Genomic DNA, 24,879 nt, shown 5'->3' with positions numbered 1-24,879 from the left:
GAACACCAACGTTATACCTAGGTGAAAAGTGGGTAAGGTGGCATTCGTTATAGATATTAGTATTATTTACATTTATTAATTATAAGTATATTATTTCCAAGCTTTCGCCATTTAGTATTATTATAGCACTTCTATCTTGTAAGTTCGTAGTGTAATTATCCTAATGTAGGTAATTTCACATTTCGATAATTTCAAACCCAGAGCACTTTGGATAATTGTAATTTCCACTTCAGAAGAGCCTTGAATACTTTACTTATTATAGTTTACAATTCAAAATGAATAATGTTATTTCTAACAGTAGCTATGCGAATACACGAATGGTAGAAAGACAGCGCTTTTCTCACTTTTGCAAATGAATGAAATGAACGTAAATTAATACTAAACGATAAATTTTAATAACCTTAGCTTATTTATACACATGTAAGGTATGTTTTATCTATATCATATCATACTATGTTCAGGATGGGTTATAAAAAATTTATTTATGATTCAAATGAAACTACAATTTACTGTCAATATTTTAATTTCTTATCACAGTTCGTCATGTTCAAGCTCTTCAGTACCAACGACACCGTCTTGGGCCATATCTTCATATTCCTTCAAAAAGTCTTCCCAGAATTTAGCCCGCTCGCCCATTGGATTTTCTTCCATTTTGAATTTATTTGTAATGTGTAAGTAGTTATTTTTAGCATTGTCCATGGGTAACCATTTAAGATTTTTTAAATCTTTGTCTTCTCCTGGTGTGGGATCCCTGAAAATAGTACAAACGAAAAATGTATATTATGTAAGTGATAGAATTCATATTTGCAACATAAAAAAAATGTGTATTCAGATTTTTTAGTTTGTGTATCTGTGCAAACGTAGGGAATTGCTTAAAAATAATGTACTCATACTAAATTAATATTATCTGAGATCTGATGAAAATCAATCAAAACTTTCCACATTTTTAATAATAACTTATGAGCGCATGTGGAATTATAATCCCTACTCGTACAAGACTTTCTCTAGGAACTTTTTTTAATTAAGAAAGTACTTCCTCCCAAGTTACATAAAATGAAAAGAAAAAATCTTAAGTTATCTATTACCTCGTTTTCACAAAGTTTGTCCACATCTTCACCATCTTCTTTAGAACTTTGAATTCAGGCTGTTCACTTGGTAAATTCTTAAATTCATCATACGTACTCTTTATTCGCGAACATAAATGTAGGTAGCAGACTTCGTCAGTTATAGTGGCACCCCAATGTTGCATACTGAACCTTAAATATTTCGTGATTTGTTCACTATTTTCATTCAATAATCCTCTATAATCAAACATATAGTAATAGAGATTAGATTGAAGTTCACTTGACAATTTTCTCGCAGTGACATGCAGAGCGTAATTTTGCAACATGTCTCCAACATAAACAGCGTAATCCAGAATAGTCGAATATCGAAGAATTCCATCTTCCATGTAAAAGTTCTTCACTTTTTCTATAGCATTTTTAAAGGCAGTGCTATTGGCATTAAATCGATAGTTCACTTTAATTGGGAAGACGAACAAAAAGTCAGTGTTTGCATCTAATAATCGTGGTTCTATAATAAAATGAGATACTAAGTCAAGACCTTCTCTAGAATTGAAGCCAATTAACACGGGAACGTCATTAATAATGTTATCTGTTATTGGAGAATGTGTAAGAACAGCATCTGGGCTCGGTTTTTCAATAACTGGAGAAAATATTTGGACACTCGATTGTATATCGTCTACATCATTATAATCTTTCACTTTACCTTCTTCGGTCAATAGAGCATCAACATCTACATTTTGCAATTTTTCTAGTAAGACTTGACTATCATCGGTCGTTGTATTGAATACTTCGCCGAGTTGAAAAGCTTTTTCACGTGAGTTTTCGAAGAAATATATAGGCTCGGTCGCACTACCACTTTGCATTATTACAGCTGAGAAGAGGTTTTTTGCTGCCTCTGAATAAAGCATCATATTGGCCAATGCCGCTCCACCGCGGTTACCCATGATCGTAACGCGGTTTGAATCGCCGCCAAACGCTTTAATATTATCTTTAATCCAATTCAAACCTAAAATAAAGTCTTTTAATCCAGCATTAGGAGGTATGACGTCGTCTTCCGTCGTAAAGTACCCTATAATACCGAGTCGATGGCTTATAGTTACAACTACGACGCCTTCTTCGACAAAAAAGTCAGGTGAATATGTGTCGGATCCATTAAAGCCAGTTTTAAAATTGTCATTATAGTCAAACACCACTACTGGAGCGGATCCTTCTAGACTTGGAGTATAAACGCTTAAATATAGACAGTCTTCGGACCCGGAGAAGCCATAAGGTTCGTTATTTCTTCTTCTATAGCTGAACTGGAAGCAGGTAGGCTTGTTTTTGTGAGCTTCGTACGTTCCATCCCAATGTTTGTGTGGTACAGGAGGCTAAAATATAACCAGTAACCATGAATTAAAACTTAATAGTACAGTGTTCTTTAATTTAATTTGTAATGAAGACATGGAAATTCACACGACGGCAAATTAAGATTAAATTTTGACTGAAAGAATATATACCTATAGGTGTGTTTTTTCTTTCAATTCAATTAAAATAAAAATTATCTTTGTCTTTACGGGTATCAAATAATTAAAAAAAAATTATTTCAATATTTACTTACTGAAAAAATAATAATTCATACAGAAACTTACCCTAAATCTAAGCGTTCCGACAGGAGGTTCTGCAAACGGTATACCTCTGAATGCATAATAATTATTTTCCTTCAAAAATGTCCTTTCTACCAACCCGGATAAAGTACCTTGTTTTATTTTGACACCAATTGTTTCATTGCATTCACATAATTTTATAAAAATTAACACTATAAAAAATTTGAGACAGTGTGTATGATACATTTTATTGAATAACTGACACATATCGTTCGTATGAAATAGGCTTATGATAAGAATTAACTAAGCTACTATTATCTTTTACAGATAATGACATGTGGCTGTTGATACCAATTTAAAAGCTATAGGAATCTTACCTTTAATAAGACCTAATAAAAATAACTACGTTAAAAACAACCGACTTCAAAAACGGAAAAGTAAAAAATAAAAATGTTTGATATTATTAATTACTACATATTATTTAGATGTGTGATGTAATCAACAAAAGTTAATCTCATATCAAATAGGTACTAATTTCATCGAAATAGCAGGAATAAATAAAAAAACCATTGCAAGAATGTGATGAGTCTTTTAATAATATGTATTCTATTATAGTGGGGATTGAATGATTTTTCAAAATCTACCAACTGGAAATCGTAGTACCAAAGTACTTTTATTAATATTTCGTTCTTATTTGTTTCAGTTTTGGCCTTTGTTCTGACATCGAATTCGAAATATTTTTATCTCCTATAATATGCAGGCCGATATTTTTGATGTTCAAGAGAAATTACTTCTTTGTATTTCTTTGTAGTAACTAAAGACTATTCTATTTTTTCTTAAAATTAATCATCTTTTTATTGTTTCAGGTGGCTACTGGACTTCCATTTAATAAAAGAAGATGAAAATACAATCATTTTACTATATTCATAATTATTAACGGTATCGATATAAGCGTCAAAGTCGATAGAGAGAATAGGTGTGAAATAAAACCAATATATAAAAAACTAAATTTATAATTCATCCTTAACAGTATCTTTAACAACACCGTCTACAGCCATTGCTTTGTATTTTGCAATGAAGTTATCCCAAAAATTAACTCTATCTTGGTAGAGGTTGCTGATCATCTTCAATTCATCGCTTATTACTAAAATAGCTTTACTATCTTTCGTTACTGGTTTCCATGTAAAATCTCCGTCTGGTGTTGGATTTCTGAAAAAAAAAATCTTGCTAATAATATGTACCTACCAATATTTATTAATTATTTTATAGATACCTACTGCATATTTTAGGTATAATGCATAATTAAAATTTGCACAGAATTATATTATCTATAGAATTAGAATTAATGAAGTACCTATAGAATTATGTATTAAAAATAAAAATATATAATATTAAATCTTCTTTTTGTACCCTGTGAACGCTTTAACTAAAAGTTAAAAAGTAGGTAAGCACAGATAATTTCAACGAGATTTAAAAGTTTCTTACCCACTCCTAGCAAAGTTGGCATATAAATTGACCATTCGTTGCAATACTTTTATCTCCTCCGAGTCGTCATCAGCCAGTAACTTTTTATAAATCTTTCTGATTTGATTACAAACAAATAAATGACATAATTCATCGCCTACAGTAGCTCCCCAAGTACCATCAAGAGTCACTGATCCACTTAACGTTAATTTCTTTCTATAATTCAATTCTCCGCTAAAATCGAACATGTAGTAATATATTGGAGCATTAGATATATTAACGTAAGAACGTACTGTGTAATCTATAGGGTAAAACGTAAATAGGTCATTTGTATAGGTTAAATATTCTCTAGGTTTGCCTATTTTCACATGTCCTCCATCAAAGTATTTCTTTTTTATTTCTTCTAATGCATCATAATATATTTTATCGTAAATTTGAAAGCGATATCCAGATCGAAATGGAAAGAGAAAAATAAAATCTTTGTCTGCATAGGTTAGCAGGTGTGGTTTTTCCAGAAAACGTCCCGAAGTTTCTATTGATTCTCGGGAATTGAAACCGATCATAATAGGGATATCGATGGCTTCGTTATTTTCTTCAGGAAACTTGGTGATTATTGCATCGGGATGGTCAGGTTCAATGACCGGTGCAAACGGAAGTACACCTCTTTGGTGTTCTCTTGCCTCATCCGGATGCATGCAATATAATTCAGATGAAGCAATTTTCTCTGCTGGTACATCAGACAGTCTTTCAATTATGGCCTTACTATTGGTGGCTTTATCTTCCAGGTTTTCTGTTAAAGAAATTGCTTTTTCATGAGGATCTTTTCCAAATGATAGAGGGCTCCAGGACGTACCACTTTGCATAATAACAGCATTAAATAATCCCTTAGCTTTGGGCGATCGAAGTAAAATATCTGCGATATTAGCTCCACCTAGGTGACCCATTAATGTAACTTTTTTTGGATCTCCTCCAAAATATTCGATGTTTTCTTGTAACCACTTTAAAGCTAAAATGACGTCTCTAATACCGTTGTTTCCAGGTAATATTGTATCGTTGAATGCTAAGAAACCAAAAGCTCCGAGTCGATGATTTAACATTACTATGATTACATTTTCCTTCATGAAGAAATCTGGACCATAATCTTTTGAACCATTAAATGACATTTTATAGTTTTCATTTTGAAAGAAAACGATTACAGGAAGATTTAACTTTTCATCAATTGGAAGTTTTGGCGTGTGAATGCTCAAGTATAGACAGTCTTCATCTCCACAAAAGCCATAATCCTTTGTGGGGCGCGATGGTAAGAAGAACTGCGCGCATGGCTTTCTTTCTTTCTTAGTTTCTAACACATGGCTCCAACTAGCATGCGGTACGGGAGGCTAGAAGCATAAACTATTGTATCATATTAATATCTACTCAAAATTGTTATGTATCCATAATAAATAGTATCTAATTTACCTGGAATCTCAGCGCACCAACTGGTGGTTCCGCAAATGGTATACCCAAAAATGAGACATATTTCTCGCCGGGTAAGATTGATTTTACTTCTTTGCCGGCTACTTTGCCGCTTTTAGTTTCCACGATCACATTTCCCTTGATTATATTCACGAGGCACACCAAGATTATTAGCGTTATAAAGTGACCGAACATTTTAAAACGATTTTTGATTGTGATAATTTATGTTGACTACATAATATTTGTTATATTTAAACTGACGTGTTATAAAGTGTGATATTTACGTGGGCTTTCCAATAACATTATCTATTAAATGATAAGTAGTAAGTGTTTAATTCGTCCTATCTTTTCAGATAAGGATATCGTTAGCCACTATATTATAATCGAATTGCGTATCGATGCGTGGGATTTGTGTAATCCTGCGGTTTTAATTGTAGATTGTGCTTAGTAACTAACTAAGAATCACTTATTCATATTTAGTCACTTTTTATTGGCGTTTATTTGACAATTTTTTTACAATAATAACATTGTTTCAATTAGCAACATTGATTCATTTATTTTATACATAAAACATAACAACACCGATACAAGAGTATTAACGATTTAACACAAAAAATAATTATAACAAAAATTATAATTCATCCTTAATATTCCCTCTTGCCATCTCATTTATAGCTCTCTCTTCCCATTTCTTCATGAAATCATCCCAGAATTTAAAACGCTCTTCCAAAAGCTTCTCCCCAATTTCAATATTTTCTTTTATATAGAGATATTGTTTTGATTCACTTTCGTACGTAGGCCACTTTATATTTAATGGATTGTTCTCATCAGGCGTTGGATTGCTGTAAAATAGAATAATATAGTTAAGTATAAAACAATATTATAATAGATATACCTAAATTGTACGGGCATAGTAAGATACACGTAAATTATGGCTGTTATTTTTTGACGTGACAGCGTCTTATAATTCGATGGAGCCGGCTGCACGCACGAAAAAACATGACTCATGCGGCGTTACCTCGCTCTGAGGCGTTCCATGTAAGGCTTGAAGTGCAAGCGAGAGCGCGGAACGAGCGACAAAGAAGCACTATCGGACGTTGTCACGTTCAACTATCGTCAGTAAACCGACTTTACAGACAACCAATTTTTTTTCTCTTGCATGTAACATCAGAGATCTAGAAATGTTTCCTTAATTTAAATGGAGAAAATGTATTATAATACCTGTGTTTTGCAAAGTTCACCCACATTTTAACCATTTTCCTTTGAATTTGAAATTCTTGTGACAATGTTCGTTTATATTTTAGATACGTTCCTCGTAACTCTGGACACTTAAATAAATAGCATAGTTCATCCCCAGTAGCTGTTCCCCACGTGCCATCAGACACTTCGGATAATTTCAATAAATTGTTTTTATTTTGATTTAAATTACTGTAATAGTCAAAATAGTAATAATATACTGAACTCTTATTGGCAAAGTTTTCCACCATCATGTTAATACTATATGCAGTTATTACATCGCCAATATAATTTATGAACTCTGGTATATTTTTAATCGTTATTTTATTTTTGCCAAAGTAGAATTTCTTTACTTCTTCTATGGCTTCGATATAATTATCAAGGATTGGGTTTAATTTGTATTTCAATCGTTTAGGCATTATCAAAGGAAAGTGTTTGTTAATACTACCAAAAAAATTTGGTTGAGAGAGATAATGTATTGATAGCGCTAAACCCTCTCTTGAATTCATACCAACCATGACTGGCTTCTTCATACTACCAACTATATTTTCTGGATACTCAGTGATAAATCCATCTGGTCTCTTTTCAACAATGGGACCAAATGGTAGTAAACTTCTCTGTTTGTCTGTATTATAATTATCAGGCATGGCTTGAAGTTCATTTCTAAAAATAATTGAAGGGAGAGTGTCTTGCAAATCTTTAAGAATTTTTTCAGTATTGGTAGAAGGAATATTCAAAAGTTCTCTAAGTTTTAAGGCTCTTTCTCGAACATTGTCTTGTAAATACATAGTTGTGAGTGACGTGCCACTCTGAAGGATGGCAGAATTGAAAAGTTCATTTGCTTTCGAATGTAGAAGCAAGTCAATGGCAGCAGCACCTCCTTGAGAACCCATCAAAGTGATCCTGTCAGGGTCCCCACCAAAACGTTGTATATTCTTCGCTATCCACTTTAGACTTAAATACAGATCGAGCAAGCCCGCATTACCAGGTAAATGTTCGTCGTCAAAAGACAGGAAACCGAAAGTGCTCAGTCTATGACTCGGCGTTACAATGACAATATCTTCTTCAATGAAAAAATCTGGCGCGTAGTCCAAGGATTTGTTGTATGAATTTTGTAGTCGGTCATTGTAAATGAACACTATTACGGCTCGTCTATTTTCATCGATGTTTGGAGTGAAAATGTCAAGATAGAGGCAGTCTTCGACTCCGTATTGTCCGAGAGGTTGACCTTTTTTTACATCATTGTTGAATTGTATACAGGCCGGCTTTTCTTTTGTTGCGAGTAATGTTCCATCCCAAGGATCGATTTCTCGTGGAGCCTGAAATCGAATCAATCACATGGCCATTAACTGTTGTGTCCAAATTGTGACTTATCTTGGATAATGCGAAATAAAACATATTTCTTGAATGATAACTTTAATATTATTAATTCATTTATAACTAATCCAACTTAAGATTAATAACACAATCTTGTAGTTTAAAAGATTTAAATTATCCATTGGTATATTTTATTTTTTGTTTAAAACGGTTTTCATGGTGATATATTTTATTTATTGCAAAATAATACCTTAAATCGTAGTTCATTAACAGGCGGTTCTGCAAATGGTATTCCCATAAAGCCATAATATTCCTTTTCTTCATATAACGTCGTCAGAACTTTTCCCTGCACTATACCATGACTAGTTTCCACTATTGGGTCATCGCCAAAAACAAAAAAGACATTTAAAAACAATATAATTATTCGAAACATGTTACATGTACTCTATAGTACTTTTAATCGATTAATAACCGAAGCATTGATATCTTATCTCATATAGTTTTGTTACAAAGAATTGGATGTGACTGCAGGTGTGACCAACATTTTGTTTATCTAATTTTAATTATAAAATACAGATTATATATAGGCAGCTATAGAATAAAAATACATAAATGAATGCTGTCAGCATTATTTAACTATGAAAACATAATTATTGAACTAAGGAAACTTCCATTTTCTTTATTGAAACTAAATTAAGACAGAGTCTAATAATATGTATGAGTTTCAGGAATTATTTTAAAATTAACTTGTTAAAAAAACATAAGAAAATTAAAGTATGATATAAGAAACTTGATCCACCAGTTAATATCCTTGAAGACGAGCTCCAATCACTATAATAATACACATTACGAAATACGGCACAAGCACTCTGTTCTAATTACTTTCCAATATAGTTTTGTTGTCCATTAAAGGCTTTTAAAGGCAACTATAAAACTTCCATTAGCCGCATCGTTACCTTGCTAAATTAATGAAGCTATCGTTAAGGTTATGAAATCATTAAAATATATGCGCCTTAATAAAAATTCCATCGTGTGTATGAGTTGTAAACTTCGTGTGAATTATTTTTCAAATTCATTACTTTTTTACGGTGTACTAATAAAACAATCCTTGTTTGCTTCACACTACTTATTTACATTATTACATTATTCTTTAAGCTTACACATACAAATTTGTTTAACAGCCTGTATAAATGCTTTATTCTTAAAATTAGATAAGACCTTAAACCATCAACTCAAAGCCACTTTGTGCTTGAAAAATAATATGTAAGTCGTACTTGTAACAAAGTAGGTAGTACTTGATAAAAGTAGTTTACCAAAACCGTTACCGATTCCCAACGTCTTAGAGATTTAAATATTAACACACATCACAGAATCATGGACCCGACCGCAAACTCGATCCAATTCCGTTTGAATAAGCCGATGTTATGGGCTACGTTGGGCACATGCATTGAAATGTTCTTACTCGATCGGATATAGGACTCTGTGAAATCATATTATGGTGGAATGAGTATGACGAAGAACTATTTTTTGCAAACTGTAACATTTGTGGTGCTTGAACTTTACTGTGAAATCATATTATGGTGTTTTGAGTAGGGTCAGGGAGGAAACAGTGACTCAGGCGGCTACAGTGACTCATTACTAGTTCGGCTAGAATAAGACGTACACAGTTGTTGTCTACCTCCCTCGTTTGAAGCTAACGGTCCTCGGACTTGTACAAACCAATCAGCCGGCGTCTCAAGCGCCGAACAGTGGTGCCACCACGTGTTTTTGTTTTAGTGCTCACAAAATTATATTTTTAACGTAAGTTTGATTGATTTTAATATCTAAAGTATATAATAAATGTTGTAATCATTTTTTCTGTCTTATAGTTATGTTTATGCAGATTGCCTTTGTATGTTTAATTCAGTTTATTGATTGATTTTTCGATCCATTTGAATATGAAATAATCAAAATGACAGAGTTGTGTACAGTGACTCAATTTGAAGCGGTACACAGTGACTCGTGAGCCACTGTGTACCTACTTCAGTTTATAATATGCAGTTCTATGTTTTCCTTTTGATTTTTTAGGTAATTTGTTTAATTATTATATTTTGTTGATAGAATACCACGGCAAAAATCTGCAGAACGTAACGAATCTGTGTCGAAGTCTGCGATGAAGAAATGTAAAATGAAGAAATATTTTTACAAGATTCGGATGATGACATGGAATGGCCAACAGATAACAATCATGGATATGAAAATGACGCTGACACTGATAACGAAAACATTATTTTAACGGATGAAGATTTAAAGAAACCTTTACCTCATTCACCTCGAGAAGGCGAATATGTTACTGTCCAATTAGCTACCAAAAAACAGAGATATATGGGAAAAGTGTTAGAGGAACGAAATGAGAACATGGAATTTTACATATCATTTTTGAGGCGAAGGCCTGGTACTGATAAGTTTATTATGCCAAATAAGCCCGATCTGTCTATTGTAAAAGAGGACGATTTAAAATGTATTCTACCTAAACCGTTAATGATTGGAACAGCTTCGAGACCATTTTATTATTTTTCAATCGATTTTAATTTTATTACTGTGAATTAGTTGACGATGATTAGATATTAGATGTGTTTTTTTATGTGAAATTTTTTAATGTTTTTTATTTTATTTTATTCTAAGACTGATGATATTAATTCATATATTGAAGTTCCTACATTTGCATTAGTCATTTTATGAAAGATAATAAAGAATTTTGATTAAGTATATCTTTTTTATTTTCACTGAGCCACTGTATACTATTAGAGTCACTGTGTACTACACTAATGAGTCACTGTATACATCCACCGGTACACAGTGACTCAAATCTATTTTTTTATATTTTATTTTTTAGTTTAATTAATTTAAAGTATAATGAAAATATAATGACACAATAGTGAAATGTAGTAACCTGACTTCAAGATCTAAAAAAATCACTTTGATTATATATTATTTACTATATTTTTGAGCGTATCGAAAAAATCCGAGTCACTGTTTCCTCCCTGACCCTATGGAATTGTGTTTTATAACGTTTGATGGTTGTAGGCGGTCATTCGATAAGATGAGAATTAGATCATTAGATGAATAAATACTACGTTATGTATAGAATATTTGCAACTGGCCTATCAAGTAATCCGGTAAAAATGTTGACTAGATTAATCAACCAAGGTACCTTCAAGACTACTTTTTTTAAACTGCTTCAACTTCTAAAGATGACAATATATTTTTGGTTTTAGACTATGTGAGTGAATACATTAATTGTGATCAAGATTTTTCCACTAATACACACTTTTTTGGAGACACGTTAAAATATCAAATTTATTTCTAGAAGTTTTTCCTTTCGTTCTTTTTCCCTATTAATATTGTATGTGATGATGCTTTTGACGCTAATTAATATGTAAAAGTTCAGCGTCGTCTTAAAATTTAAACACACTTCCTCCTAATTGTCCCCTTGTTGTTTTTTTCTATTTTTCCCAAGGCGGTAATGTATCTTCCTTACAAAATTTGTTAACTGAACGATTGCTTTAGTTTTAATTTTTTTGCTTTAGTGAACATAATGTAAAAGTTATAGACAGATAAACTAAATACAACATATTATCTAGATGTTTTAAAGCTGGCTACAAATTAGTAAAATGTGAACACTAGTAGCTAGTTTGAAATATGCGTTTGTGATTCGCTAATTTATATTTTAATGTGACATAACAGTACCTATGATAAAATTATATACCTAAAGAGCTTCTACTAGTGAATTTGTAGTTAAAATTATAGTGTCCATTCCTGAAATATTTTCGTATGTAACCTTAAGGTTTTTTCATTATTATACTGCTCCAAATAAACTGTAGCTTTTATAAATAAATTATTGTAATATTAAAAAGGTTGGCGACTTCATTAAACTTGCATCATCAATAAAGCGTAAAAGTATTTAAGCTTGTAATATAAAGTTTTTAACTTAGGATGTAGGTCATCTTTGAAGCTACTGGTGTGCAGATTATTTATGAAAGCAAGTCTTTTTTATGTGTCTTTTAATAAAATATGTGTTTAGAAGGCTTAGGATAAAAATACAATGATCGTGAAATAATCGTTTATTTAGTAGGATAGTATACTATACATAATGTTTTCAAAAGAAATCATTTTTTAATTCATTCCAAAAATCAAATCGATTTTGCTCCGGAATTTTCACCATTTTAAGTGTTTTTCGGCCACAATTCAATGCTTGTAATTGGCCACTACTACCCAAGGGTAGCCATTGCAAGTTATCCAAAACATCATCCCTCGAATATGGTGTAGGATTCCTGAAAATAAGAGAAATTATAAGCAATCTATACGGCCTCTGCTCGAGTAAAACATGAAAAATATTCTGTGTCAATCGGATATAAAAAATAATGTTTTTTTTTTTTTTTGGTGGAAAATGTTCAAAATCAGTTCAGTTTATTCATTAAAAACGCAAAAAATATGTTATGTATTTTAGTTACCTACATGTAATCAATCTAGAATCATGTCTATTAATTTTGGATCTTATCTTTGATCGAGCAAAATTAAAAGGACTTTATATTTTACACTTTGTAGAAAGTACCGACATCTGAGATCCAACAGTAATTGCTGGCTTAACTTTGCCGGGTTGAAATTCCGGGAATACGGTATAAAGTCCCATGTGAAATGTGATATAAGAAAATATGTATAATATTATGCAACAAGCATATTTAAATATACGTACACTACTTGTTAGTCATAGTAGAGATACAGTATTATTTAGTTAAATATCTGCATACCAAAATGAAACATTCAATATACGTATTCATTTTTTACCATTCAAAACAAATCTAATTCGTACAAATACAAAATAATTTCTTAGAAAATTAGTTTATAAGCACTCAGAAAGTCCACAAATATTCTAAATAGCCCAATCATTTTCGTTCTTACCCATGTTTAATAAAATTTGCCAATAATCTCACAATTTTCTTAATGAAGTCTCTTTCATTCGGCTCCAAGCCGCTATAGACGTGATTTAGAGATTTACATTTGAATAGGTAACATATTTCGTCATCTAAAGTTGCTCCCGACCAATTTAAATTTGGTACGAAATTCCTCCAGCCAATATTAAGGGAGCCTTTCAAAGCGAATCTCCACAAATAAACTGGGCACTGCGAGGTTTGGCTTTGTAAAACCGCTTGACGAAGCAACGGGTATAAATCCACGTCTGATAGATATTTTGCATACCGTCTCAAGCTACGCTCTCCTATTGTGCCGTTGAGGAAATAAAAATCTATTATTCGACGCTTTATCTTCTTATATCTTTCCGATTCATATTCATCGGCTTTCCCTTCAAATGGTAGTAAATATTGGAAGTTATAATTTAAGTATATTAATAGATTTCTGTTATCGACCAGTCCTTTTAATTTATATAATGTCTTCAGCGTCGTATATCCTATTATAACGGGTACATTGTTTACAGATTTTTTTCTGTACATTTCTATAGGAGTCCATTTCATAAATGAATTATTTCTGGAAGCAATCTCGAGGGAACATCCGAAAGAATCAATCAATCTTTGATTATCTCTGACTTCAGTGCTATCGAAAAGTTCTCGAGATGCCGATAGCAATTTCTCCGTCGGACTGCTATTAAGAGATTGATACAATTCTTTTCTATTAAATTTTTTAAATGGACCTTTTAGTTTCGTGAATAATTTACTTGCTATTTCGAAGTTGACATTTTTGTAATCAGACGGTGATAACGCGCTTCCATCAAAAATGATGGCTCCCGCTATTAAGTCTTTAACAGCAGGTGATATTAACATTGACGCAACCGGTGTACTAGCGATTCCCGCACCAGCAACAGTTATTCGTTTTCGATCCCCATTAAATAAACTAATATTGTCGTGGAGCCATTTTAAAGCGGTTAATATGTCCTTAGCTCCCATATTTCCTTCAGCGAATTCATCTTCTGTGTTGAGAAAGCCGAAAATCGATGTCCTAAACGATACAGTTACTATTAATACGTCGTCATCTATGAAAAAATCGGGGCCATGCCATGGAGAGTTTTCGTGTAACCAAACGAGAACCGGTAATTTTTCTTCAGTATAAAGTGGCATAAAAACTGATAAATATAAACAGTCTTCTGTAAATGTCTTTTGGATCTTTTCATGATTGAATTCATATATTTTGTTACACAACCATTTACTTCGTAATATTGGTGGCTGAAATATCAAGACAAATAGATAATTAATTTACATGATTAGATACGATTGATTTGCAGCATATGTTCCCCGAAATTGCTAATACTTATTAATAATGTTATTAATTGTGTCAAAAATAATTTACTAGGTATGTTATATGTATGAATACATTAATGAAATAACATTTATTATTAGTATTAATGAAGAGGGCTGGAATTAAGAGCCATTCTACAAGAAAGAGGACGTTAAAGGCTTTATTTTGTTTATTGTTTTTGTTGATTTGTCTCAACTCTTAGCGATGGAGGAAGGAAAACATCCGGGGCATAACAAATACGAATGGAGCATTCAGGATTTATCTAGTAGAAATATATTTATTTTTGCTGTTTGTTAGTAATTAAAATGTTCGCTTTGCGCTCTTTATTAGTCGATTTGTTCGTATCTTGTTACCTAAAAAGTAAACAAGTTCACAGATAATAAATTAAATAACATTTCTAAGAAAATGTAATGTTTATCTAGTATTAAATTCGATTTATTAGAAACAAAATCATCATATTATTATAGGGATACGAAGCATAACTATTTTGATTGCTTTTAACAAAAAAAAAACATAATACTCATAGAACCAGATCGACTGGTAGAGATGAAAGATTGAGAAACAAGTTTACATGAAAAAAAGGGTAATAGTATCAATATGGTCTAAAACGTAGGTTATGTTTCTGAACTAATAGTGACCCTAAGGAAGATTCTTGAAACGTACAACTTTTTTATTTTACAATTACCATGATCCTACCTTAAACCTCAATTCGTTGATAGGCACATCCGCATACGGAATATCGTAGAAGGCAGCGTAAGGTTTACCTTCAAAAACAGTGTGAAACCGCTTTCCTATTATCATACTTTCATTACATTTTAGCACAACACTACCACTTCTATAAAATTCAGCACAAATAATTATTATAATACTTCGCATAAACCTTAAAACGAACATAACTCAACCATTCATAGCGAGCAATTATAAATCTTTGTGACAAATGTATATCAAACAAATTTAGCCATGAATATGTTTTGAATTGCATGACTTTAGTTCTACGCATTTCAGTATGCTTTGTGAATGTTACATCAGATTGTTTAAAATTATTAATAATTTATGCAGCAGTTTGATGAACTAGGTTTATTATAAAACCAGTGAACCATTCTCTATATTGGTTTGTACGATAAAATTAGGTTGTCTTGTTAATTTCAATGTAATGTTTCAGATTAAAAGTATGCTCTTAAATAAATATACTAGGACATGTAGTAATAATAATCAGGTGTAAATGTTAATTCTTTGGAAATTGTTTAACAATATTGTCTCTTTGTGTTTATTATTTAGCGATTTATAGTAATTAGTATCTTGATAAGACGATATTTATTCATATTTCTCAGTAGGTGATAACACAACTATCAATGGATGTTATGCCAATCTTCGTTTCGTACCTACTTTCAAACAATTATTATCCAAGTATAACTTAACGATTTCCGAAAGTAACTGCCTATTTTCTGAGTTAGCTATAACTCACAAACCCTTCAAGTTTGAGAAAGCTTATTTAGTTTTGTACAACATCTGTAGATTGTAGGTAATTTCAGCCGACATTCCTCTTTGTCGGCAAAATTGAAACGGATACGTGACTGCGTTGTGTGTACGAACTTATATACTCTCGCTCAGTTTGTGCATGGATATATTGTGAAATTGTTTCTTTACTGTAAACCGTAATTTCAATAGAAACCTAGAGCTAGGGTATCAGCTTGTTGCGGACGACCTATATTGGAGGTGTATCTTTGTGTTTAACAATGTTCTTGGTTAGTGCCATGGTTTGACATTGATTTATGGATACTGAAAATTAAATTGGACTCTATTTTATATTGTACTAGCTTTCCGCCCGCGGCTTCGCCCGCGTTTTCAAAGAAAAACCCGTTCCCGTAGGTTTCCGGGATCTACCTATGTCCTTTCTCGGGTATCAAAATATCTCTATACCAAATTTCATGCAAATTGGTTCAGTAGTTAAGGCGTGATCGAGTAACAGACAGACAGACAGAGTTACTTTCGCATTTATAATATTAGTATGGATATAATAGCTCAATGACCAACAAGTTCGAAGAAAAAGAAACATACCAAAACAAGGCAGACAAATTTAGAAAAAATAACGCGTAATAAGTATGATTTAAACTCTTTAAAATTGAAGACTTATACAGGGTGTCCCAAAAAGTAGTGATGAACGGAAGCTGGGAGGTAGAGGACCTAGAGGGCTATCCGAATCACCCCCATGTGTGTTATGCGATTTTTCGTATTTTCGGAGTTATGACATTTTTTTCAATTTTTCATCTATCGCCGAGTACGATGAGATTTTTACTCATGGTGACTTCAATTATTGCGGAAGATGCTTGATTTTTTTTTGTGTGCTACGCTGAAAGATAGGCCAATTCAGTATGTTAATACTTACTATCGATAGATCTTTGAATGGAATAAAAAAAGGATGAAATGCCAAGAAAGGTAAAATTTCCCAGTATGTTCACCACTTCAAGGGCCTGTAAAAAAATAAAATCACATAAAAAATGTTTTTCGTTTGGCTTTTAAAAACTTGCTCTATCTATCAGGTAGCTACCCTGAAAATTTTATTTTATTATTCAGAAGGCTTCAATCGAAAAATTGAAATCTAAATGTGGTAAGTGCAAAAATTGAATTAACGTGATGATTAATAAAAACAAATTAAAACCAATAACAAGGTGTTAAATTACCAGAAATTTTTAAAATGACCCCGCTGTTTGTCAGTGCAAGTGCGACATCACCGTAAAAAGTTGTCTTTTAAATGTCTGAATGCCCTTTTATCATTTTTAATGGTTTCTTCTGCTACTATGAATTTCCGGGTTATTTCGTCCAAATTGTAGCAGTCTCTCGTCTTTGTAGTATCCCCACGGAAAAAAATCAATATGGTCTATGTCCGGGGACCGTTCAGGCCAGGCTAAAGGGTAAAGATACCCTGAAAGATGGATTGGTCGTTGCAGCCTGCGCATGCGCCGGTGACGCCTGCCTTAAAGCCTGGCCTCCACGGTCCCTCGACCTAAACCCCATTGATTTGTTTCAATGGGGATACTAAAAAGACCTCGGTTACTTGAGAGAATGCCACAATTTGGACGAAATAACCCGGAAATTCATAGTAGCAGAAGAAACCATTTAAAATTATAAAATGGCATAAAGACATTTAAAAGACAACTTTTTACGGTGATGTCGCACTTGCATTGACCAACAGCGGGGTTATTTAAAAAAAATCTGGTAACTAAACACCTATTTATTGGTTTTAATGATCATCATATTAATAAAATTTTTGCACTTACCACATTTAGATTTCAATTTTTCGATTGAAGCCTTCTGAATAATAAAATGAAATTTTTAGGGTAGCAACCCAATAGATAGAGCAAGTTTTTAAAAGCCAAACGGAAAACTTTTTTTATGTGATTTTATTTTTTTATGGGCCCTTGAAGTTGTGAACATACTGGGTAATTTTATCTTTCTTGGCATTTAATTCCTTTTTTTATTCCATTCGAAGATCTAACGATAGTAAGTGTTAGCATACTGAATTGGCCTATCTTTCAGCTTAGCACACAAAAAAAAATCAAGCATCTTGCGCAATAATTGACGTCACCATGAGTGAAAATATCATCGTACTCGGCGATAGGTGAAAAATTGAAAAAAGAGTCATAACTCCGAAACTACGAAAAATCGCATAACACACATGGGGGTGATTCGGATAGCCCTCTAGGTCGTCTACCTCCTGGCTTCAGTTCATCCATACTTCTTGGGACACCCTGTATACATGACATTTAGAATTTAACACCACAACCGTTAAGAGACATAAAATAATAATTAATGCCGTAATTGTGTCGGACGTAAACTCTAGTTCGTGTTAAATCTGATACAAGAGACGTTTTAACTGTGCTTTTAACCACCTTAATTCCGCCATAGCTGAGGTGAAATAAACTTCTAGATGAATCCGTCGCTTTTATAACGGCATTAATCACGCTAGCCTGGAGTTCATCACATTTTTTATAGCTCTAGCGATTTTTCCTCGACCAAATAAAGAGCTAAAAGGGTGACCATAAATTATACAAGCTCCGTGCAATTAGATCCCACGTGCTGGGTTTATTTCGTTGTATCTGCCCTGAAATCTTTGTGGCTTTATAAGGAACCTAAAATAAAACATTTTATGTGCCCGTTTATCAGTTTATTTAAGAATAAATAAGCGTAGGTGGTTAATAAAATGTTGTGAACATGAACCTTTTTGGGCGGGCGATTTTAAGACCTGAAAGAGAATGTAGGTGTAAATTAAATGTTTGTATGGGTATTAGGTGTGTGCTTGTAACTTTTAGTATCGCTGCTATGAAGCTAGTAGGATTTAGTTTGTTGATAAGTGAAGATGGTTTTTCTATGGTGAAAATGCAAGCAGTTCTCTCCAGGATATTCAACATTTTGTTAAGCCTCGCTGAACAAAACAAGGAACTTGTAAAAAGCAAACAAATATTATAGACATTCCTTATCCATTCAGACCTCGAGTGGAAAATGCCACAATATCTAAATAGCTTTCTAATCACTACTTCATTACTATGTTCTAACATAAGCATACATACATTCCATTTTGTGCACACTACAATTCGCTTGACCGCCTCCTCGGTACAGTGGTTGACGCGTGAGCGTAGAACCGAGGGGTCCTGGGTTCGATTCCCGGTGGAGACGAAAAAAAAAAAATGTCTCGGTCTGGCAGGACACAGAAGGCTGATCACCTACTTGTCCCTAAAGAAAAATCGATCAGTGAAACAGATGTATGAATAATGCATCTGCCCCCTACCCCACTAAGGGGACACGGGACTTCACTCACAATTCGCTTGAAAACACGTCTAATTGAAACAAATTACTTGACTGTCAGAGGTCGCGACGGTCGACGGTTCAAAAGGAGTTTGGCCCTAGAAGGGTCATGTCTCTCGCAGGTAGGCGATTACAGATTAGACGGTTATACGCTACGTTGGGCTTGTCAGCTAGAATTCAAATTACTTCAGTAATGAGTGCGATAAGAAAAAAAATGGAGTTGAGAAAGAACACTGAGAGAATACAGAACGTACTAAATAAAGGTTTGATTACTTAGTAAGGAAAGCTTCTCTTTAAAGCGTCTCTGGCATGGCGGTTACTGTTTAACAATATTCGAGGCGCATTTATTCCACAGGGAAATAAAGAGACAGGCAACTAATATTTCAAGTAGCAATCACTTATAAATCGGTTTACCAACTAAAACTGAGTTCAGTATATCAGTAGTCTACAATCATCTTATATTTCATGATTTACTAGTAAGATAACGTTGAACATAGTCAACAAAAAAGGCGTTCATCAAACTCAAACTCCATCTTGATTAGAAAGTTGCTTTTATCGGGTAAAGCCCTTATCGAAGAGAAGAAAGGTCCTGTCGATTCTATGTGGGTGCGTAATAAATCGATTGTCAAAACTAATTATGCAAAAAACGTAAAGGTTTTAGTAATCAGAATGGCAATTAAACATGAACTTTACTCGTAAATTACAATTCACGCTTAAAAGTCGTAGCTAATAAATAATATAATAAACTTTTAATAGATACCGTGAACAGGGTTTTTAAAACGTTATCCAAATAGTAAGTAATAAAATTAGACATACATGTTTCACAAATTGTTGTCACAATTCGTAACAGTTATGTTACTTGCGAAAGGTTATATTATTTGGTTTTTAACGATTTCTAAGTTATAATATGTTTCTCTCTATTCTTAGTTGTATTTACACGGGATTTTATAGACGATTGTTTTCATTACAATTTTATCATAATATTATCAGGACATAGGCATTATACATACTATTGTTATATTATAATATCATATAATATAATAGTTTTAATGTAATTAATTAATATACAGAATCAGAAGAGCCTTTTGCATATAAATGTCCAATAAATCTCATGACGATCCCCTATCGGGATATTTTTCTTCAACGAATTGTTATGAAATCTGTGAACAGGCTCAGAGTTGATATGTCAGCATTATTATGTGCGAGGAGATGACTAGGAGCATATGATATCGAAATCGAATTTTATATTATCTACGATTATTTTGATAGAGTTAGGAATATAAATATAAGTACATTAAGAATTGAAATTTCTTATAATTTCTTATTATGAAACTATTTCATCGGTTTCAGAGACAGAAAACACATAATAAAAATACATCAACGATATTACATATATAGGTAATTGAAAAATAAAACTTATATTATTTTCGTCAAACATCAAAATTCCATTGCATCTATGAAAAGTATTCAATAGTTGAAAAACAGGATTTTTGGGTAGAATTTAAAACGTTTATATGTAAATAAACTAGTATATAATACCAGAAAATACTAGAAGCAGCGGTGTCTTAAATACACTAAGACGACGGGTAAAATTAGACAGTTTTAAATTAGAGCTCGCAGGTGACGTTAAGACTTAAGTGCATGTCGTCTATTGGGAAAAGCTACTATTACTGAGCTAATATTATTGGAGTCTGGAGATTTGATGTTTTTGGTTAGTTATATTTATGAAATCAATTAACAGGATGCCTGATTATTTTTGTTTATAGTGCATAGTTTAAGTAGAATATAAGCTATAACTGTTTATTTAAGTGTGAAAAAGTAACTATGTGAGTTTCTTACCGGCTCCATGATTACAGTTCTGCAAATAACTGGTACATAAATTATATAAGTGATAATTGAAAGATCACGATATCTTTGAAATAACGTAGGGAAATGAATTTTGTCAGAGAAATATCCGATGGGTAGGAGATGACATTTAAGAATAGATTTTCTGACATAACTGGATTAAGGGAGCTTAAAACGACTCGACAACACTGGTGATATGAAAATCCTCTGGGTATTTTATTTTAGAAACGAATACGTAAAGTGCCGATGTGCAAGTCTTTTTTGTTAATAAGCTTTGATAACAATTGATACGTATTTAAAATATTTTTTTTCATTTTCTATACATTAAGCTGTCTAATAGTTAAAGAACACTTGTAAGGGCTAAAAGTTCAGCACACACATAATCCGACAATTTATTGCGTGCCTGAAAGGGCTGGAACGAGCGATTTAAGTAATTCTATGAAAACACCGGTATTAATTTATTTGGAGCTTACGTTTGAAATACAAACCTTTTCTTATCAAAGTAAAATGAGAGCGCTTTACAGCGCTTTGTGTAAAACGGCTCGACTTTCACTTTGTTTTAATAAAGCGGGTTACGCATTAAAAATTCTTCTCGCATTTACTTAAGTTCAAGATGATTATTTTCTATTTTTATGTGAAAGGAATGCATGAAATGTGGATATCGTTAGAGCGTCGTATGAAAATGTGATGATGGAATTATGTATACAGGCTTACCAGGGGTAAATTTTCATGGAAAAAAGCTGGCATTTAATATATATTTTACCACATATACTCAATTGTTATACGTTTATGGATAGATAGAGGCTTGTCCTAACATCTCAATGTGTGTCCTTGATATATTGCTATTATTTACTAGAGTATGGTGTCTCAAGGACACAGAATTCAAATCTCTTTTCCTTATGAGTATGTTATTTGAGCTTTGTGCAAACTGTTAGAGAAATTGAGTAAACAGATTGAACGTGATAGAATTGTGCTGTAATTCTATACAACCGACCGATTGAGGCAGACGATTGATATTGAATCACTGTAAGGCGTCATGGCTATTAGGTTAGTGTTGATAGTCTGCACAATGGTGATTAGAGAATATCTGGCAACTATTTCTATAGTTGCCATCTGGCAACTACTCGGTTGTATAGAATTACAGCACAATTCTATCACGTTCAATCTGGCATCTGGCAACTATAGAAATAGTTGCCACATTTTCATACTGTGAGAGAATATCTATTCTCTCACAGTATGAAAATGTACCGATAACATCGGGAACTAATCATTCTTATATGCCGTGAATGAAAACTTAATCATTGATAAAGTTTAAAAAAATACAAAAAAGAGCTTTACCGCACGAAAATTTTATAATAATATTGTAAACGGGAAAGTTAGTTTGGGACTGATTGATTATTTACATCCTCATGCAGAAACAGTTGATTGGATCTGTGTGTTATTTATTAGTCACAGACAAAGTTTATAGTCTGGATTAGCATATACAGTAGTTTTTATCCGGACTACATGAGTGGAGTTATGAGGAAAGTAATGTTTGTAAAGCTCTATGCCACATTTCCAAGCGACACCAGATTCCACCTGTTGTATTTCATTATCCTTACAACAAATCTTTCTGTTTTTTCTACAAATAGCATTGCAATACGATGCAATATTTAATTCAGTTCGAATGTTATTGTAAAAAGCTGGAGCTTGACAAGTCACGTCTCGGTTTACGTCTTGCAAGTAAATGCACGCAAGGCGTCAAGATTAGTTTACTTTGTTTCTTCTTTATATTTAAAAATGTTTTGAATTTGCATTAAATTTATATTTTGCGCTGTAGGTATTTCAAATTGCAACTAGCTGACCATCATACTCAAATAAATAAAGCTGTCCTTTTTAAACTTAATACATACGAAAAGGAGCATCTAAGATCGTGTGCCTATATTTTTTTAAAGGTGTTTATTTTCAGGTTGGATTAAGGCTCAGGATTTAGGTAGGTATAAAAGTAAAAAGATTGTTCCAAATTTTTTAACTATTTCTTACTACTTCCCCAATTTCATTCGGAAAAAAGTTTCTAAGATTTTGTACATGTTTATCTTCAGGTTATTTTATTTAATCCGTGTGTGAATTTAATCAAGTGTTAGAAGTAATTGCGTAGCGACTTTATTTACTTAGCGTTTGCGCTGTGCAAATGTAATTTGTTGGAAATGAATAAAATGGAGGTCTTACATGCTAGCGTTGGTAAATAAACAGTTATCTCAGAGAGACCCTAGATTGGTGTTTGAGTGTGGAAAAAGTAAGTACGCTGTGTTCATATAGGTGCCTATATAAAAAAATTTAAAGGACAATAAATAAAAAAAAAACATTAAAAAGTACATACAGTGTTTATTTTGAACTTAAACGATATATTGAATAAGTCTTATTATTTAAAATATATTCCGATCTCTAATAGAAGTTATATTTAGAGAATAGAGGCGATACACTATCCTCGAGTTTCATATCTGTAAAATACAAAATACTGTTAGATATTTTGAAAAAAAAAAAATGACTGGAAACAATATGACAGCAATGAGCACTCATCGTATCATGCTTTCGTATTTTATTTGATTCCAGAGTTTTATATGAAGTTAGATAGAAGATAGAGTTGAGTAATTTCGCAATAACTCAACGCACTGAATAACTCAAAATTTAATATATTATAGGAACTGGAAGATCTATGATCTAATGGAATATAAGTGAAGAATGCAATTTACAGAAAGTTTTATAGAGATGCAACAAACCAATTTTAGATGACTAGATGTAGGAAATAATACTGTAGAATCAAGGATGTGTCCGCACTCAAACTTCCTTCAAAATCAAACTCAAATTGAAACTCTTCTATTCATGTAAACTTGTAAAAGTATGTGCCATATTCACATTCAATAGGAATTTTTTAAACCAACCACTATAAACTAATTAATTTGAGAATTAGCGGCCATCTTTGCTCACAAACGACTTCAAAATGGGCAAAGTAATGCTCTTATGTAAATTTCATAGCTAAAGACGAGAATAAGGTGATTAACGAATTATAATTAAACCTATTTAACTTGAAATCATTTCAAATCGTATACATCTATGCTGATTATTATTTACACTGATTTACATAATCTTTGAAAACGGGTAGAGTTTCGTCCGCAAAGTTATTGATGAAAAGCTCAAGATTTACAGCTTTGCAGTCCCTTAAGATACGAGATTCGAGAATGTTCACAACACTGGAATAATCCATCAAAGGTTAGACTGCATGGACCTATTGGTTCACATATTAAATCGTTTATTAAATATATTTGCACCAGAGTGATTCCATGAGCTACGTGTGAAGATAAACATCGTAAATTAGAATGGAAAGACGTGAAACAAAAGGTTTGACACAAGAGTTAACCAGCTTCTAGCTTAGGTTTATGGTCTAAAAGTTATTTATTTTGTATAATAACTAGCCTTCCTTTTTAATTAACTAGGCTTCGCCCGCCGCGGGCCGCTTTTTCCTAATAAATTATATGCTTAAACCTTCCTCTTGAATCACTCTATCTATTTCAAAAAACCGCATCAAATTCCGTTGCGTAGTTGATAGGGACAGCAAAAGCGACTTAGTTTTATAGTTTATACTATGTAGTGATGATCTCCCTGTGTGTCGGCGTAGCCAACGGTCGTAGCAGTGGAAACAAAACAATAGTCTAATATTGATGATCATGGTGATGTCAACTTTTACTATACATCTGACTAGATATAAGTAGTATAACTTTTATTTCTCCAAGAGGAAATAGTATTATTCCTCCATTCTTAAATAAACATTTATATTTGGTATAAAG

The 24,879-nt window shown here is 32.6% G+C and overlaps 4 protein-coding genes across 4 annotated transcripts; all 4 read right to left on the bottom strand.

The window, feature by feature from the left end:
• Positions 1 to 505: 505 nt before the first annotated feature.
• LOC149481496 (juvenile hormone esterase-like) lies at positions 506 to 2,914 on the bottom strand. Its single transcript, XM_089704774.1, has 3 exons — positions 2,693 to 2,914; positions 1,086 to 2,431; positions 506 to 751 (listed from the first exon to the last, which is right to left on the bottom strand). The coding sequence occupies exons 1-3, from the start codon at positions 2,912 to 2,914 to the stop codon at positions 532 to 534; spliced, it is 1,788 nt and encodes a 595-aa protein (XP_089560900.1). The 3' UTR covers positions 506 to 531.
• A 730-nt stretch (positions 2,915 to 3,644) lies between these two features.
• On the bottom strand, positions 3,645 to 5,884 carry LOC149481495 (venom carboxylesterase-6-like). The gene is made up of 3 exons (XM_089704685.1): positions 5,570 to 5,884; positions 4,133 to 5,490; positions 3,645 to 3,856 (listed from the first exon to the last, which is right to left on the bottom strand). The coding sequence occupies exons 1-3, from the start codon at positions 5,759 to 5,761 to the stop codon at positions 3,658 to 3,660; spliced, it is 1,749 nt and encodes a 582-aa protein (XP_089560811.1). The 5' UTR covers positions 5,762 to 5,884; the 3' UTR covers positions 3,645 to 3,657.
• A 167-nt stretch (positions 5,885 to 6,051) lies between these two features.
• On the bottom strand, positions 6,052 to 8,594 carry LOC149481494 (juvenile hormone esterase-like). The gene is made up of 3 exons (XM_089704775.1): positions 8,370 to 8,594; positions 6,788 to 8,121; positions 6,052 to 6,408 (listed from the first exon to the last, which is right to left on the bottom strand). Exons 1-3 carry the CDS (start codon positions 8,550 to 8,552, stop codon positions 6,198 to 6,200), a joined length of 1,728 nt encoding a protein of 575 aa, XP_089560901.1. The 5' UTR covers positions 8,553 to 8,594; the 3' UTR covers positions 6,052 to 6,197.
• Positions 8,595 to 12,257: 3,663 nt separating this feature from the next.
• On the bottom strand, positions 12,258 to 15,301 carry LOC149481493 (juvenile hormone esterase-like). The gene is made up of 3 exons (XM_089704605.1): positions 15,104 to 15,301; positions 13,061 to 14,334; positions 12,258 to 12,432 (listed from the first exon to the last, which is right to left on the bottom strand). Exons 1-3 carry the CDS (start codon positions 15,299 to 15,301, stop codon positions 12,258 to 12,260), a joined length of 1,647 nt encoding a protein of 548 aa, XP_089560731.1.
• Between the last annotated feature and the right edge of the window lie 9,578 nt (positions 15,302 to 24,879).

This window comes from Colias philodice, chromosome 16 (genome assembly GCF_061535455.1).
Source record: "Colias philodice isolate Cphi_HAF_F1 chromosome 16, ilColPhil1 Martin Lab GWU primary, whole genome shotgun sequence".
Classification (NCBI taxonomy): domain Eukaryota; kingdom Metazoa; phylum Arthropoda; class Insecta; order Lepidoptera; family Pieridae; genus Colias; species Colias philodice.
The sequence above is the reverse complement of the archived record's forward strand: the minus strand, read 5'-3'. Positions and strand labels throughout refer to the sequence as shown.

Bases quoted from the DNA above. Each gene is read 5' to 3' on its own strand.
- LOC149481495 (XM_089704685.1), bottom strand. From the start codon at position 5,761: ATGTTCGGTCACTTTATAACGCTAATAATCTTGGTGTGCCTCGTGAAT. The intron at 5,491-5,569 runs GTAAATTAGATA...TTATGCTTCTAG, and splicing joins TTGGTGCGCTGAGATTCCAG to CCTCCCGTACCGCATGCTAG. The intron at 3,857-4,132 runs GTAAGAAACTTT...TTTTTTTTTCAG, and splicing joins GCCAACTTTGCTAGGAGTGG to AAATCCAACACCAGACGGAG.
- LOC149481494 (XM_089704775.1), bottom strand. From the start codon at position 8,552: ATGTTTCGAATAATTATATTGTTTTTAAATGTCTTTTTTGTTTTTGGC. The intron at 8,122-8,369 runs GTATTATTTTGC...ATTCGATTTCAG, and splicing joins TTAATGAACTACGATTTAAG to GCTCCACGAGAAATCGATCC. The intron at 6,409-6,787 runs GTATTATAATAC...TCTATTTTACAG, and splicing joins GTGAACTTTGCAAAACACAG to CAATCCAACGCCTGATGAGA.
- LOC149481496 (XM_089704774.1), bottom strand. From the start codon at position 2,914: ATGTGTCAGTTATTCAATAAAATGTATCATACACACTGTCTCAAATTT. The intron at 2,432-2,692 runs GTAAGTTTCTGT...GTTATATTTTAG, and splicing joins TCGGAACGCTTAGATTTAGG to CCTCCTGTACCACACAAACA. The intron at 752-1,085 runs GTAATAGATAAC...TACTATTTTCAG, and splicing joins ACAAACTTTGTGAAAACGAG to GGATCCCACACCAGGAGAAG.
- LOC149481493 (XM_089704605.1), bottom strand. From the start codon at position 15,301: ATGTTCGTTTTAAGGTTTATGCGAAGTATTATAATAATTATTTGTGCT. The intron at 14,335-15,103 runs GTAGGATCATGG...TTGATATTTCAG, and splicing joins TCAACGAATTGAGGTTTAAG to CCACCAATATTACGAAGTAA. The intron at 12,433-13,060 runs GTAAGAACGAAA...TCTTATTTTCAG, and splicing joins GCAAATTTTATTAAACATGG to GAATCCTACACCATATTCGA.